This window comes from Doryrhamphus excisus, linkage group LG14, assembly GCF_037039965.1.
Source record: "Doryrhamphus excisus strain RoL-2023G ecotype Guam linkage group LG14, RoL_Dexc_Guam_v1.1, whole genome shotgun sequence".
NCBI classification, from domain to species: Eukaryota; Metazoa; Chordata; class Actinopteri; order Syngnathiformes; family Syngnathidae; genus Doryrhamphus; species Doryrhamphus excisus.
Window position 1 is genome coordinate 14,074,048 of NC_136370.1, and position 18,110 is coordinate 14,092,157.

General features: G+C 42.3%; 1 protein-coding gene across 3 annotated transcripts in view; it reads left to right on the forward strand.

Moving 5' to 3' along the window:
- The window catches only part of tiam2a (TIAM Rac1 associated GEF 2a), a 58,270-nt gene that overhangs the window by 30,064 nt on the left and 10,096 nt on the right, over positions 1-18,110 (forward strand). For all 3 annotated transcript variants that reach the window (XM_058090570.2, XM_058090571.2, XM_058090572.2), the window contains exons 9-16: positions 2,465-2,521; positions 6,380-6,556; positions 7,020-7,124; positions 7,207-7,285; positions 7,375-7,464; positions 7,547-7,741; positions 9,327-9,415; positions 17,597-17,824. In XM_058090570.2, coding sequence (XP_057946553.2) covers positions 2,465-2,521; positions 6,380-6,556; positions 7,020-7,124; positions 7,207-7,285; positions 7,375-7,464; positions 7,547-7,741; positions 9,327-9,415; positions 17,597-17,824 — 1,020 coding nt within the window. The remainder of the gene's footprint in view (positions 1-2,464; positions 2,522-6,379; positions 6,557-7,019; positions 7,125-7,206; positions 7,286-7,374; positions 7,465-7,546; positions 7,742-9,326; positions 9,416-17,596; positions 17,825-18,110) is intronic.

An 18,110-nucleotide genomic window follows, 5' to 3' on the forward strand; every position in this document is an offset into this window, starting at 1 on the left:
CAAGCCGATATGATCACGGGTGGGAAAAGACGACCCACACAAAATCAGGAATTTTGTCTTCATGCTGTTTGCTAACGGAAACTTTACAAAATAATCTCCCATTAAAGCCATGAGTGATGAAAGTCGTGGTGGGAAGTCGAGATTAGCAGGGTTTTAACACAGCCGTGACAATGTGACAAGGAACCATCCACACATTCCTATAATGTGCCTGTGTTAAAATTCATAGTTTATTCTCAAACATCCTCACAGATCCACGAGCTGGATCTCCAGACAGCACAGGGAAAAAACGTCTCCCTTGATAGAACACAGTGCATCTTAATTGCCAAGCAGTCTTCTAACATACTTCCTAAAAATCCACCCTGCTAGTTTGGATATGAAAGAAAACAAGAGATGTTTTACAGTCATGCTCCACTCTATAATCACCTCCCTCAAAGGAGATTTTAATTGGAAGCACATAATCTTCATGGCCCAGCCTCCTTTCCAGTATATTCACATACCATGTACAAAAACACAGGAGAGCTTTCTTAAACCGTGTCCCCAGGGGGCAAATTTAAGACTTCTCAGGTTTGCATTTAGTCAAGCACTTGACTATTAGCGAACTTGTTATTTATTGATACAAGGATCCCCCACTAAGCGTGTGTACGCTCTATAAGGTGACCTATATTGAGAAACACTAAAGGAAACAACGGTTTGCTTGTTTTTTATGGATCTCTGCTCATTAGTTGTAAGCATATAGGAAACGAGAAGTGGAGTTTCATCTGGAGTTTACTGTCATTACGCTATGAGGTCATCATGGTTTCTTGAGTTATGTGTCAAATCGAGTTCTTCACGATGTTAAACCGTTGACGCCAGACAGCTACAAAACATTCCCAATTTGCTCGTCCATTATCTCACCACCTGTTCTGTCATATTAGCGTTTGAGCATTAATTTATGTCTGTTAACTTAAGTTTTCTTGTGACGCTCCACCCGCTCGCTCTAATGAGGCCCAGTTAGCGTTGCGCAGTGCAGGAAACTGAGGTGGCGCTGCAGCACAAACATCAATTATGAATAGCCATATGTGGTAGATGGCATTCTCCATTCTTGCCTGCGCCCTGCAGACTCCAGCAGATGGTTGCTGTAAAGATGCTAAATATTAGATGGTCGTTTCTTCATTTTTTTTCCCTGCATTCTCTTGGAACCACATTTATGGCAGGTTGCATCAGAGGCGTTTAATGGCATTAGTTTAAGGGGTCTTGATTGTAGTACTCAGGTCTTTCTTGTGGGAAATCTACTCTGGGATTTGTCGTAGATTACCTCATCAATGTCCTTAGCTGTGTTAGTGACATTTGTTGAAGGATTTGGACAGCTGGACAAAAACCCCCTTTGTGTGTTTTGAGCTTCCAAATTAAACTATAAAATATTTTCACTCATTCTTGATTTTCTTGCCCAATTTCGCTCTTGGTTTGTCTTTCTCACAGCCTCCACCCTGACTCATCTTTGTTGACTAAGCCCATTTAACACTGCACTTAACAATCCTGTCGCCGAGTCATGCCCGTCCCCGTTTTCGCCTCCTTGTTTTTCTCTCATCCCCTTTAGCAGAGCTATATGTATACAGTAAGACGCTGGCTCTCACTCGACTGGGGGAAGTAGGCCATGGTCTAAGGATTTGTGGGAGAGTTGGTTAATGCGTTCTAAAATTAGTCCTTTTACAGTACTGTTTACATCCACTTTATAGATGTACTCCTGCAGGGGCGGGAGACTTACTGTAACATTGTCAGGGGTCAGATGAGGGCTCCTACAACCGTCTGCAGTGTTGCAGTGTGAGAAACAATAGCAAAAGTCAAGAGTCTAAAGCACTAGTGCTACCCATTGCACTTCACATGACACCACAAAAGTTTGAAAACAATAACAAAATGAAAGCACTCACTTATTACAAATCTTTTTGTCTCATACTTCTGTCATCCGACAATAAACAAATATAAAATTCCAGTCAAATGGTCCCCAGTGAGGTTTAAAACGCCACATTCTCCACAATTGCTTGAATGCCCTCGGGTCTACAAGAACAAGATGAGATTTTAACATGACTTTAAAGAGAAGTGGAAAAAATATAACATTGCAATCGGCTAAAATCATTTTTTTACTAAGTTACACTGTGCTGCACGCTGTGTGTATGTTACCAGCCCCGCCTCCACCCACTGAGACTGTATGACTGACAAAGGGCTCACTCCGTTCATGCCGTTGTTCTATAGAAAAGACGCAGAAATTTTGTGTCCATCCTTCCAGGCCTAGTGCCCACGACAACTTTTTAGTAGTTTTTATTTTTGTACAACATTAATAAATAATGGCATTGTGTACATCGCCATGGACCGTCAAAACAAGGGACGGAGGAGCACCTGTGATATTGTAATGCTGAAGTGGCCGGACACATGATCACTCGGTGCTTCCCCGCTGTCTCTGGTCTTACGGCCTGTCTCTTGATCTCAGGTCTTCGAGGGCGACGGTGGAGGTCAAGTGCATGCTGAGCCTTCCAAGAACACAGAGGTGAGTCATTGCCTTTCCCTCCCTTTGTCCAGTATAGTTTGTGGAGCTTAGATTTATGATTTAAAACCTCACCCTCATGTCATATCTGTCCCAGTGAACCGTTTGTCGTCACTGAGCAGCATGAAGTAGTCCAGGCAGGAATACACCGCCTTTGCCGCCCAATCTTAACCCATGTGAGGCAATTTCTTGTCTACGACTAGAACAGACATTTTGTTAATGGTGTCAGACCGATGCAGAAACAGCATCTTTTGATAGTATAAAAGATGTTAAAACTATGGTAAGGGTCGGGTCCCAATTCACAGCTTAATGAGTTTTAACTGTTGACCAGAAGAGCCGCTGAAAGTGAACTTTGGGCAGTTCAAGCCCTCATTGCATTTGCATTCGTAAATGCAGACATCGAAGTAGAGTGTTATTTCTCCAAAAGTTCAGCTATAACTGTACTTATACAATAACGATATCACGTTTAGTTCGGATCTTGCAACAGGACGCCGGTGAATTGCTGGATGAATTCCATTTGGGTGGACAATTCTTAATGCTGCACATGTACTTTTCAACTAAAGTTGGTAACTTTTTTTTTAAGCAAGAGACTAAGAAGATGATTAGGATTTTCTGTGTGCTAAGGAATATACAGCTCAGTTTAAAAAGTGCTTGTTTCCTTGAGTGTTAGGAGGTTCCACAGGATGGAGTGATTCATAGTCTGTGGTGAATGTGGCAATGTCAAAGGTGCCCCCTATCAAAGGTCTAGAAACAGCACGGAAGTGGTTTGGGGAACAATACGGTCTTTCATTTGGGTAAATGCTTCAATGTTGCCTCAAATGTGGGTGTTTCCCTTGGGTCGAATGCTGCGATCTTTCCTTGATTTTGATGTGGGGAGTAAAATTTCACAGTGGGTAGAATGCAGGAAGGCAGCGAGGGAGAGGATAGCCTGAATATTGATTTTTGTTTACACAGTTTTCCCCCTGTCCTAATGACTTGGCACCCATTTGAGTCATAAATCCTCTGAATGATTCTATCAAACAACCATTTTCTACTAATCCTGTGAAATGAAGTCAAGTGAAGGGTGAATTTGTACTGTACTACCTCATTTGTATTATTGTCTGCAACTCTTTGTGTTCTCTTGTTGGCACCCTGCATGACAGCCTCCATTGACAACGTATAGAGAGCAACACTAACAATCACACACAATATAGACAGAAAACTGGGGACACATGGCTATTAATTTTACACTCATCATCAGAAACCGAAGAAAATATGGTGGTGACACCCCATGTAATTTAATCTCTCCTGAGAAGACAAGATGTGGGGAGGCTGTTCTAGTTTATTCCAAAGGTGTGATTGATGTGTGGGCTGTCTAGCTGTCTAACACCGTGGAACAGGATTTGGGGCATAAGATGTTAGAACTTCTTTAGGTATCTCCATCAGCTGTAGTTATTCAGGTATGATATACCACCAACTGCATCCCACAGATGGTGCGGATGGATGCCTAGAAATCGTTATTGTTGCCTTTTTGATGAATAGAGCTGTTTCTAGCATATTTGTCAATTTATCATCATATTACAGCATGATTACTGCTATTTCACGATGAAATTTACATTTATTAACCAGTACCACTTCAAAAAGAGTTTCTAGAAAGAAATTAATGTCATATTCTTATTCAGTGGTTTGAAATGTATATCTCACTCTAAAAAATGAAGTTATTGATTATGGTATATTAATCAATAAATATTGAAAGACAAGTCATGTGTCATATCCTAGACAATAAGCATCAATAATGTTCTGTTGGTGAGACAAGAGACGGAGATTACACTACCTTGGCATGTCCATAGTGAAAGAAGTTCTCCTCCCATTCCGTGTGGAAGTGGTATGTTTTAGGCTTCTTTCTTTGTCCTTCTTCCCCACTTTATTTGAAACCCTTTAAGTTTAGACCAATAGGCTAACTAGTTAGCTTTTCATTCGTATTTGTTGTGCAATGTACTGCATACAAAGAATAATAAGAGTGTAAGTGTAATAGGATTGTTTCTTGCTTTTCATGCTTTTTCTATATTGTTGCTATATTTTTGGTCGCTTCCTCCAGCAGGCACTGGGTCCCTCTTATGCACATAGTCACTGTTCCATCGTGTAAAGAAGTATTGTAGGTGGAGCTTTAGGAAAACTAAGAGTAATGGTGCTTTAATAGACATAATTGAGGAAAATTGTCTCAAATTGTCAAAAATGACTCTGCCGTTCCTTTTTCAGGGTCAATTTATCTATTTTCGTCCAAAGTATTTGTGTTCCTCGGTTGCTAAGTGAAGCTGAAAGGGTGTATTTATCCAGTTGGCGCTGTCAGTTGCTTCTCACTTCTGTTTTTAGAAAGTGTTCCGTTTTTAAGTGGAAAGACTGAACTTTTGAGTTTGAATGCAAACATGAATAGCGTACACAGACGGACCAAAGAGGGCACTTGTTGATGTTGAAGCGCGTGTCTTCTCTGCAGTCCTGGCACTTGTTCATGGAAGGTTGACCAGGCAACCGCCAGCGTGTTCTAACCCTCTGACCATGAATGGGTGTACAGTGTTAAGTCAGCTGCTGCTCAGGTCAGCACAGGCAACAAAATCTTAGTTTTCCAGTCACGCCATCGTGCCGGGAAAACGAATGGGCCGGTTATGTAACCGGTTGCCGTGTTACCTTGTTTCTTCATCCTCGGTTAGTAAGCACTGCCCTCCCATGCCTAAATGGATAGAAAAGTGAGTACAGTAATCCCGCGGGTAATTGGTTCCAGACCCGACTGGCGACTGCGATAAGTGAATTTCCGAAAGATTGGATTCCTTATTTTAAATTGAATATTTTCATAGTTAAAACCTGTGTTACCACCTTCTAAATACAGATTTTAACATTAAACATTATTAATATGTAACACCCCTATAGTCACCGTTGCACTCGGATTACCTAATATCGTAGGCAAAGCAGAAAATAAGACAGACCTACTGTATCATAGCATTGGGAGTGTTTTTTTTTCTGGACATTGTACTTCCTGCGGTGGGTGGTGATAGCACCTTTGGTTCATTTCATCACTTAGAAAACTGCAATCACAGGACAGATGAGACTGAACTGAAACTTTTGCTAGTGTGCGGTGCCATTACCAGAGCTGCCAAGAGAGGTGGTCGATCAGAGATCTTTCTTTATTGAAACAGGCAGATTCCAGTCTGCCACAAACATGACAAAATAACATCCGCAAACTTGTAAACACGCTCACTGCATCCACATATCCTACACGCACATTTTTTGCAGCTCTGTACTTTGTGTCCATGGGGCTTTTTGTCTGGGTGGCAAAAGGTGTTATTGTGTTTCTGAAACACAAAAAGAGTGCGAATTCCAAAATCCCCAGACACACACACACACACAGTCACACACCACTCTGCGTTGTAAGTAACTCTGGGTGTATTTTCATCTTTGGCGCGTGCCCACATCATTCCAGTTGCTAAGGCATTTATTCCTCTCTTGTCTAAACCACAGCCTCGTGTCATCTTTTTCCAGAAGTGCTGAATCACTAAACTGCCTCATTCAATGAGGTTTGATTCATTTGATATGGCTGCTTCCTCCGAATCCACTGCTTGAACAATTGTGGCCGCAGGCTGTAATTTGGTGTCTCCCACAGACCCTTAACGCCACAGTGGCAATTTTCCTTCCAGAGACACTAAGTCTGAGGCACTCCCCCTATAAATTGTAACTTTTACATATAAGTTGACTGATTTTAATCATTTTGTTCTGTATAATTTATTGTACAATAATGTATTTTTTGTCTCAGCTCCTTTTATTCCCTTTAACCATGCTTTATCTCATGCTGACGGTCTCCATCCCTTGTTGTCTTTCCCATTGCTACAGAGGATGGAGATGCTCGCCAGTATCTACTCCATGTCGCCCCCTGAGGGCAGAGTGTGGGATAGCATCAGCTACGGTGCAGACGTGCTAACCTGTGTCCAAATGCCAGATGGCTTGACAACACGAGTTAACGTTGGAAGGGAACAGACAGCTGCGGACGTCCTCTCTGAAGCCTGCAAGGTGAGTTTGAGAACAAGAGAAACAATATGGCTGATGTTACACATGTGTTACTCCATAGAATGTGTACAGATTTAAACAAAATACTTTCTACATCTTTTATTGATTCCTTAAAAAAGTCAGCCTCTTCACCCTTTTATATATATACATATATATATATATATATATACAGTATACACATTGTTGGAGCAGATGCTGTTATTTTACCCTCCCATGGGAACCTAAAGCAACACACCTATTCATCCAATGTCAACTTCACAAGGTCCCATAAGGCTGACAGATAGGTCGTAATCCCCATGGGTGACAATTTTGTTGACCGCAAATCTCTCATCGCTGAGTGTAAAGTCTGTGAATAATTCACGCCTCTACCATAGCGCAGCTGTCGAACCAAGCGTCGGTGCATGAAATACGTCTGATAAGTCTGCGCACACAAGCTGCTGAGCATTAAAATCTCTTGTGTAAACAGGCTAAACAGCTGGACCCTGACCTGCATCGACTGCGTCTGCACAGGCAGGCAGGACAGGATGCAGATATTCGAGCCGTGGCTGCTGGCGAGCTCGTCTGCGATTTGGTGAGGAGAACAAACCATGTGTGCATCATCATGGTCCATGTGTTGATGTAATTATAATAGTCTATCTGAAACTACCTTGTAGGTCACTGGCCATTTGGAGGTGGTCCCAGTTAATGTGTTTACTCTGAGTATGAGCAGAATGAGCGGCATTGGCGATTTTGGTGAGTCAACCTCAAAGGATCTGGATGTGTAAACCCCCCTTTGCAGATTCATCTTCATCCTATCGTTCTGGTTGTTTTCCTCCTCCCAGGATTTGCAGTAACAGGGAATATAGACGGTCAGAACAACAGTCGAATCTTTGTCAGTGAGGTGCTTCCTGATGGATTGGGTTTCAGTGAAGGTACCAACAACAATGACATTTTGTATTGCGGGCGACTGGAGCCTCTTTTCCAACACTTCCAACAATTTTGTTTGCATTCCAGGTTTGCGTCCTGGTGATGAGATCTTGATGCTGAATGGTCGATATGTGTCAGGCTTAGACCTTACACTCATCCAGACGCTGTTTGCTGGGGAAACCCTTGACTTGTGCCTAAGGCGGGATGGACCCCTGCCTCAAAACAGGGCAGTCAACCACCTAGCTCCTCCGACATGCAATCTCAGAGCCAAGTCGTCCTCAGGTACGAATGTACTCAATAAATAGGCTCCATACTTGAATGCACTGAATATTTTCTTGGGAAAAAAACTCTGGAGCCCAAAAGGTTAATAATGAAACATGTTCATAGGAGCACCACGCCTTAGTTGCAGTATCTTGCCGTATTTTGATTATTTAAAACACAACCAAAATTTATTTCCTCAGCGCATTGATACTAACTGACACAACAACTCGCTAACCGCTCGCCTCAGCATAATTCACATACAAAAGTGTGGATACCTAGCTCTCAATTTTGCTACAAAGACTCAACAAGATACAGCATTTTTTACCTGAGGACTGGCGCACACCTCTTGTGCTGGAAGACACAGCCATCCAAATGAGAATGGTCACTGCTGTTGTTTTGACAGAACTAGCATAAGTATGTGTATCAATAGGTCGAGAAAAGAAGGGCTTCATAGTCGAAATAGGTGTATCCCAATGACAGCATTGTAAGCTAGCTCATATTAACTCGTTTTCTCGTGCTATAATGCACAGAAAAGGGAAAGAAATATGTGTTCATGTTTCACATAAGGATTGGGAAAAAGTAACTGTTGCCTGACATTTTTTGCTTAGAATGTGTGACTTTAAGATTGTACATTTTAGTAGTATCTTAAATCTCCATATATGTGAATTGACAAGCAGGATCTTGAACAGCATACTTCAATCGATGCATTTTTTTCAGAAATGCCCTTCCAAAATTAATCAAAATAAGCAGCCTGCTTTAAATTAAATGTACCACACAGTGCAACTCAAATTTTTCCCTCAGCAGGCGAATATATTTTAATGCCCCCCCCCACCCAAAAAAATAGTCAGAAGACTTTGCGTTATCTTGATGGTAGTAATTCATTAGCATTGCCTTTCCTTGGTGGATCTTTAATTAAACTCAAAGGGATTAATGACTTTGAATGCCTCATTACAGTAAATGGCGTGATCAAAGTGCCTGCAGTTTCCTTCTCTGTCTCTAGAGGGCACATGATCCCAGGCTGTTTGAGGAGGTAGGGAGGTAAATGCTCATAGAGGTGAATTGGCAGTTGTCAAACAACAGCAATTACGCAAATGATTTAATGAAGACATTTCTCTCTGGAAGCTGTTGTCTTCAAATACAGATTGAATATCCTCTTACTGTCTTACTGGTGAGCACCATAGCAGGTCCACAACTTTTCTTTTGTTTTCTGCTGTTGGATTGGCTTACCTCCCAGTCTACAATCAAGGATAAAGTATTTTCATGTGCCAGCTGCTACAGTTTGGAACGGGAACCTTGAATTTAATGAGCTGTACACCATATCAAAAATATGTTATCAGAACGAAATCTAAAAATATCTTCCGTCATGAAGATGAATTTAACCGTCACATCTGCGTCGTTTTTTAAAGGACATAATATGCCATTGTCATTTTAAGACAGGGAACATATGGACAAGCTGTGAGACTAGCAGACTCTGATAGCTTTCAGGCACGATTGTTTGTGTTATGTTGCCATTTAGGTGGCGTCCTTCAACAGGCCTATTTTGCAATGATGCAGAGCTGTAAAGAAAGGCCTTCAATCTAACCCGCTTCCCTCTGTCTCTCTCTAGATTTGTGCACCACAGAGGAGTGTAGTGAGAATCAGTGCACCGGGCTAGAGAATCACTCCCACTGTGCATATAGACCTGTTCAGCACAAGGTGGGTGGAGCTGAAAAAGAGAATTTCAATTGTCACACAGACACCCACATCATCTACAGCACGTCTGTATTATTTCAGGATGCATGTGTGTGTGTTTGTGTCTGTCCAATCACAATAGGCGGATGTGTGGCTTTGTGAAACCAGACTGGCACCAATTCCCCAGATTACTGTAATTAGAATACTCCATCATAGCCACTGGTTACAAACACATCTTATTACTGTCATGCAGGATGAGCACTGAGGGATGAAATCCACACAGTCGGGCAGATGCACACATATTCTGCTTTTCTGTAGCTGGGAGGACCCTCGCTGGCATTGATTCAGCAGCCCCCTACCCAACATAGCACAACAGCTCACGGCTAGCTATGCAAGCATATGTAGCTACTTATTGCATGCACAAACGGATGTGCAAGCTGCTTAGGGCCAAATAAACAGTTGTCAACTACTCCCTGTTATCCTGACATTCACTCAAATATCATATCAGCCGCAGTGGCAGGCATTATCTTTACAACATTGTTTTGCTCTTTGGATGTATTGGTGCTGGTTTTTAACACTGCTGCATTTAAAATAACCATCATAATGGTTATATAATATTTATAATCATCTATAAATATTATTAAATATGTCAAATGGTTGTCCCTGATGAATTATGACACATTTCAGTCTCTAGTTGTTAAAGAGCTGCTTAGCTATTTTCATGTCTCAACCAACTTTAAAGAAGTCATTAAAATGAGTGTGAGCCTGGGCCACAGGGGAGCTATGCCTCAGTGCTGTAATGTAATTGGGGGAATGAGTCTGCAGATGTTTATCAAGAATCATAATGTGTATGTATGGTTATCATGAAAAGCAATGCGTTAATGATGTAGACATCCCATCCAGCGTGTGTGTTTCATGCATATTCATACATGATCTTGCATCAGTGCAGCTAATAACATTTTCTGTATTGCAAAGTAGTATACACTGACGTTGGTACTTATTTACTGACCATCTATAAGCTGAAAGAGTGAATTATCTGTGGTGCTCTGTTCATTTTCACTGAAAGTACATTATAACCAAATATCTGGAAACCACTAGTTATTTCTGTGGCTGCTATGACTTGACCAAAGTCATGTACGGAGGTAGAGTATTACATGATCTCCTTCTCTCTTCTGTATCGTGATGTCTGCCTTCCTGGTGGCAACATGAGTCAGTCCCTCTGCACTGCACCACTGCCGCTCAGGCATTTGTCTATTGTGGATGAATGAATGGAAGAAAGGCGTGTGTGTGTGTGTGTGTGTGTGTCCAAAAAGGGGTTTTTGGATGTGCTGAATGTGAATGAGATGGCATGTCACCTGATGCAAAGCAAAAAGATGTCTACTACAAATAACACAGGTTGAAAATTTGATATATTAAATAAGATTTCTTTGTTACAAAGAGTAACATTTGTTTTCTTAGGAGGAGAAATTTGTGTTACCTTGCAGTAGTCACACACGTATTAGCAAAATAGATGTGTGTACACAGCGTTGTGAAAGTCAATAAAGATGGATGGAAAAGGAAGGACCAATTTCAAGCCTCTTGTCACAACTTGTAATCAGCCGCCTTGCTAGACTGGCTACCTTTGATTAATTGCTCTGCTGCGTTCCAATTTACTCTCATTACACTAGAGAGAGCTGTGTGTGTGTGTGTTTGAGGTGAAGTGCTTACTAGGCAGAGTTTAACAGTGTTGTTTACCATTGGGACCGACTGTAATTCCTGTGCCCGCGAGTTACCCATCAATGTATTTGGCTCCAGAAGGCAGTATTAATCAGTTTAATGCAAATGTTGTGGTGCCATTATGAGCTTAACCAATCGATTTTAGGACTCAACCATATTTGCCCTGAATAAGTGCTATAAGACATCTCAAATTGGATTTGACATGCATTGCCTGTATTTGTAAGGAGCCGCGAGGATGGGATGTGAGTCAACACATTTGGAATTGTGGCTGCCACTTTTGCTCCAGATGCAAGTCATCTGTACTAGTTAAGGAAGTGAAAAAAGGCTTCAGACGGAGCCAAGAACAACACTCACATGGCTGAACACACATACGCATGCATAACATACTAGGAGATCCCAGCAGACAGATGGAGAGACGTCAAATCATCTGGTGGAGCGTTGGCACCAGAGCCTGACCGATTAATCAGGCCGACATATCACTGATTAATCAATACTGGTTAATATGTAACCAATAAATTTTTTGTGCGGCTACCTGCCTGAACGCCCCCTGCACACACACACACACACACACACACACACACACGCACATACAGACAGTAGCAAAGCAAAGCAGTTCATTCAGTCCCTCTACGTTTCTTACCTACCCATTAGTGTATTAAGCTGTTGTGTGATGATTTTAGCATTCTTTCTTAGATGATACCGTGAGTCAGACTGATATATTGAGCAATAGCCTCCTGCGATTTCCGACAAGCTCGTTGTGAGTGAATGATCTACATTTCCTGACTGACTCCTTTTTGAATTTTAATTTTTAATATGCAAGTGAAATACTCCCACTACACAGCCACGCCTATGGTTGTAAATATATATATATATATATATATATATGGCTGGGTGTTGGACCGCTGCCATGTTTATTAAGTATCCATTAAATGGTATGTGCTGAATTTTATTCTATTGTTTTATTGACTCATGAATGAATTATTTCTATATAGTTGCGTGTTGTGTCTTGTATTAAACTATAAAGATTAAACAGCAGACAGACATATTAAGCCGCTTTGTCCTGGCAGTCATTTCTCTAAGAGCATTTAAATAGCTTGATGAGGAATGACTGGATTCTGATTCTGTTTAATAAGTAATAATGCTGTTGGACTTTGCCCCATTGCTGTTGTGTCCATGTACTTATTTGTGGTCTTAGTCTTCATCTTCCGCTCACTCATTTGTGGGGGTGGGGGGTTACACCCTTGAAAAATGTGACTGGGAAAAGTATTGAACTTCAAAAAGTTTGTTGTAGTTGATGCCTTAAGATATTAGGCAGTATCATTTTCCAAAAACATGATCCGCTCTTGCTTGCAGCAACAGTCGTCCCTTCTCTTAACTTTGGAGAATCTGCTTTGAATGCTTATGTGCGTCTGTTTTTGGTTGAGCTGCAACTCGGAGGTGTGTGTTATGACTAAGCCCATCAGCCGCTAGCCATCTGGCTGTGAGCAGGCTAATAATCTGGGTTTACTCTCGGCAATGCAGTTAATGCCTGTCTGCTCTTGTCAGTCCTAGTTGCCGGAAACCAGCGTTTGAGGTAGGAATTAAACAAAAAAGCAGAAACGGACAGAGCCACAAGAAAGAACCATGACCCAGATCCGGTTGGATTGACCTCATCAGGCGTTTGGTACCGCCATGACTCTTGGGGTAGTGGTTTTGGCCACGGAAGTGAACAGTGAGGATCCTGACCAAAGTCTGTGCCTCACCACCTTCGCTGAGCTCTTTATGCAGGACCAGTCCCCAGCTCAGGCTCTGTGGTCCCTGCTGACCATGTGCTGGTCCTGGCCTCCCAATTGTGAAGCAGAGGAGAAGGACCTGTTTCTGGCCTCTGTTCTGCTTAGCCTTGGACGCTTTCTTAAGGACAAGCTGGCCTGCCTGGCACAGGACATAACAAACACCTTGTCCTGTCAGAGTGAGACAATAACGACAGTAAGTATGGCCTGTGGGAATTGGATTTACGGTGAATTATTTTGTGTGTTTTTACTGTCTTGGAACACACTTCATGCTGCACAGGTCATAAAGCTTGGGTCCTTCGCTTTGTTTTACCAATGTTATTTCTGGGGTTTCCAGGTTTGAAAAGTTTTTTTTAAGGATTTTCCATTTTCTAACTTTTTTCCATCAAACTTTAGTAAATGTCTTCAACAAGTATTTTATCGTTAAGCTTTCATTCAGCAATGGATGAAATGACACAAGCGTCACTATGCCTTTGTAGCAGCTTTCATGCAGCGGAGTGGATATGAAGAGCCTAGGGACTCAAGAGAATGGGTGCTTTTAATCTGAAGCTGCCTTCATTACGAAATCACTCTTTCTCTCCCAAAGTCCTCAGAGACTTTGTGGAATAATATTTGTTTAGAATGAATAATAAAAGGCATAAATGGGCTGGAATGTAGTGCAATGGTTTAGCCTCCTTTTCATCTCTCCTCTTCCCTCCCCTCTACGTTTGTTTATGATGATTTTTTTTTTGGAGCTTTGCAAATTGGGCATTCGGCAGGGCATTGTACCAGTGTTGCCCGCTATTATGACAATTGAATCATGGCAGCCAAGTCACAGCTCCTTGACTATTTTTCCTGTGAGCAAAGAGAAGAGCAATCCCCAAAGCTCGACTGTTTGTTGTTCGTCCTCCATTTTTAATATGTCCTGTGTTTGTTTGTTTACTTTTGTTTACTTTGACGCAATGATAGGGTATCTGAACTGCCGAAGTGCTCATTAGATGATGGCAGTGTTTCATCTGCAAAGCAGACAGGACTGTGCACAATGCCTTCATCAGAGTCTTGACGGCAGTAGATCTTTGACAGATTGGAGTTGTGTTATTGTCTTGGTTTTCCACTTTCCTAGTGTTGAGTAACACTTGGAAGATAAATATTGACACACATTTTCCTAACAAGTCGATAGAATTTGACAACTCTTGTGGCACACCCAATATCCTACGATGTGACTGTTGTTTAGAGTGACTTGCTTGGCTTGTCTTTGGATCAGATACTTTGGGATTTACAGAGGGTTGGATGACTTTGGAGTAAAAGACTTTGACTTAAATATAATATTTTGTGATGAATCAAAACCATTATGAGAAAGGCTGAACATCAATGATCTCTGACCTCACATGACTGACTTTGGGATGAACTATTGTCAGAAAGGCTTGTCATCAACGGCCTTTGACCGCAGAAATATTCTGCTCAGTGATATCCAGTGAAGGAAATTTAAAAAACGAATTTGTCGATTCATTGTAGCTTGTGTTTGATGGCGGTTGTTTACATTCCTGCTCTGTTTCCCCAACGGGCTCACAACTTCCCATTTTTGAGTCAGCCATTCCTCTGTGTTTGGATGCAACAAGCCAGAACAGTCTACATTGTACTGCCTCTATTGAGACCAAGCATCGATGCTGCACGCTGTTTCGTTATTCAGCTCTCTGGAAATCATAAATACAAGTCTAATTGAGTGGAAGAAGAGAACTGAGGATTAGGGAAACAGATGGGCAGAGATGCTGGAATAGAGCACACGGGGGTAAGAAGCCAAGTGGCTAGAAGGTCCATTCCTGATTCCACTCCAGAAAACATGATAGCAGGTACACCGCTGATGATTAGCAAGCCTACACGCGAAGGACGTAGACGCATGCGAGGATGAGCAACGTACAAACCAACTTTCTTTGCGTGCGTGTCTGAGTGCTCGGCCGTGGAGGCACCATGCCTACATCCAGGGGAAGCAGGCTACGTAGGAAAGGATGCTCCCTGGCCAGAAGAACGCAGCGGCAGGCCACAGCAGCATGGAGACTGCTTTACAGGCTGCTGTTCATGGTGAGCGGAGAGGAGGGAAGGATGAGTAACACACACATTATGCGGTAAATACTGGTAGCAATGTGTGTCATTAAGTGTTGATAAGTCTTAACAATTTGACTACTTTTGCAGTTTCCAGATTTCCAATGATAAGGCTTTGTTTTGATGGGCACCATCACAGTAATTAAATGTGGTGATATGCTGTAATTTTCAGTAGTGGTTATACTACAACAGAGTTGTGTGAGGTAGGAAAAACAAGTAATGTGAAGTATTGTCAGATTCAATTTTGACTTGTAAGCTTGATGAAGTCCTTTCCAAATGAACTCTGAACACAAGGAGCGAAGAGAGGCAGAAACATGATGGAGCTGTCAACTGTCAGTGAGAAAAAAAACCTGGAAAGGAATTCTCAGTACTGCTGCGAGGCCATCTCTGCCGCCTCTTTGGCCGCTGTACTTAATGTGTTATTTGGGCGAGCTGTCAGGTCAGGGTTTTTGGTACAATTGCTGTGAGGCAATCACAATTCTTGAGGCGTGGCGGTCCCCCCGCGTCCCTCGGTTTATCAAGCTCCTAGGACGCTGTAGAAGTTGCCTTCCTGTAGACACGTTCCCAACCTTCAAGTCAAGCTTATAGTCATTTCTCCCAGTTCTGCAGTGCCTCCGTTATCTCATTTATGTGTGTGAGTTGAACATGAGTGCATATTCTTCCAATGTTTGTGAGCATGTGTGCTCGTGGGCATAAACACATTCCTACTAGGCCACCAATTCCTTGTGGCTAAAAAAAAAAAGGGCTGTAACTGTTATCAGTTTCCACAAGGCAGCATTCTACCATCTACAGCGACTGGGTGGCTTGATGAATATGTCGCTCCGATATCCTTCAACCTCCTGTGTTTCCTTCAGGCAATCGCTCCGTCCTCCCACCATATTGCATATTGACTGCCGCTACTGCCTTGTTGTCAGCAGAAAGTGATTGTTAATTTTTGTATGTCCAGAATTGTTTTAAATAATCCCTGTCTGTCCCTGGAGAGAACTTGAATAAGGCAACAATTGTTTATGGAGACTCAGTCTTGAGAAAGGTATTAGTATTCCAGCAATTCGATGCAAAAATGGGGCATTCACTGTCTGCGCTCTTGCATTATGAGTTTAACATAATTTAAGCACCCTCTGCTCATATTTAGGACCATCTCTGGGGTAACATAATTGGCCTCGCTGGTGGGTTATTGGGAAAGGATTGAAAAGCAGGTGTGTTGCATTTCAAGCTGACACTGCTTTTTGGCCACGTAAGTGCTGAATGCGTCGAACAAGCTTTCACATACACTTATAAAGTATGTGTTTCAGTGCGTTCACATCTGCAGTGTCAGTCTGTGCGGTGAGCTTCCACCTGAAAGCTTACATATGCAATATCTGAAATATCTGCACCTCCACACAGGAAGTCAAAGAGTGCTGAGCACAGTTGCCCACACACTCTTGTCATTGTGCAGCAGACTGGAACCTTGAGATCACCACTCCAGTCTGTGCTCCGCTGAAATGAAAGAGGTCTAACTATGGGAATCACCTTCTGGTGTCGGATGTGCTTAGAATGTGTTGTGACTGCTTATTGCTAATGCTATTTTTGGCTCAAAAATGTGAGTGTGAATGGTTGTTTGTCTATATGTGCCCTGTGATTGGCTGGCGACCAGTCCAGGGTGTACCCCGCCTCTCGCCCGAAGACAGCTGGGATAGGCTCCAGCACCCCCGCGACCCTCGTGAGGAAAAGTGGTAGAAAATGAATAAACGAATGAATGAAATCAGACCATTATTCTAATCAAGCCTGGCATTATCTCAGAAGAAATTAAGGTATTGAAATAGAAGTATACTCATTTGAAATGTATGTAACATAATGGCAAATCAGTACCAGCTACTGTGTAATTTAGTCATAATTATTTTCCTTAAGTTTCAAGGGAAAAAAATGAAGAGACCCCGATAAGCTCATTTTCTGCTAGTTGCTGACAAACTAAAACTTTTACCCACTGCAGGCAAGACCTCCCTGTGTAGTACTGATACCAGATTATAATTACTCTACCTCATGCAGTACAGTCCAATATTATGTCATGCATAATTATCTGCAACCAAGTTAACATCAGTGAATTATCCATGTGGGAATTAATATAGAGAAGTGCTTATTCTGTTCCAGGTTAATAATGCAAGACCATTGTGAACCCCCTACCATGTACACACTCACTTGTCGGGAATTGATGTGACAAAGAGCTGCATGACTGCCCATTATGAATTTAAAAAAACACGTTATGTTATATCTTTCATACAGTCAAGTATTTCATGCAAAGCCAGAATACAGCAAATATGTACATACTGCTTTGATCAGACCCCTGGGGGTGCACATGTGACATTATTATCTCAAACTATGGAGGCACGTTTGGGGAGTAAGATTCTGCGGAACCTCAGTTAGCGTGTTTTTCTGTTATCGCTGAAAATCTACGCCACAATGGATTACCCTTTTTTCTTATGGGAAAAATTGGTCCGGTTTGCAAGCGTTTCAGTTAGAGTCGCACCTTCTCGAACTAATAAATGACACAAAGCAAGGTTCCACTGTATAGTGAATTGTTGATACAGCTCTTGTTTTGTACCCTAATATGTATCTGTTTCATATGCATTCTGATGACTGAATTGTACTATATTGCCTCCCACAGAGCGTCGACACGGTGTGCAATCTATACCAGTCCTTCCAGGAGGGAGAAGCCACCGGTGGCCCAGCGACGGACACCAAGGAGCCGCTGACGAGGCAGGGTGGTGAGTTAGGGCCGAGCTCCAGGGGTGAAGGCACTCTTGTCAGGTCCTGTCCAAAGCACATGAGCGGCACCGAGAGGTTAAGCAAGGTCATCCAGGAGCTGGTGGACACAGAGAAGTCTTATGTGAAGGTGAGAACTATGATTACGGTTATTTGACCTCACCATTAACCACCAGTAAAGTGACAAATGAATGCCCTTGAAATTCACCCTTTGACTGAAAACAAGCTACGGGATTGGACGTTAGATATGTTGTTAAACGGAGCACCTCCTACCTTCCGCTTGGCAAGCCTTATTCATCTTCCTCCCACCCTATCGTTGTTTCCTAGCATGACCTTTTCCTCTCTGACACACGTTTAGCAGCCACATTCATGATCTCCTTGTCTCAGCAATGCTTATTATGCCTGACAGCTTTTTT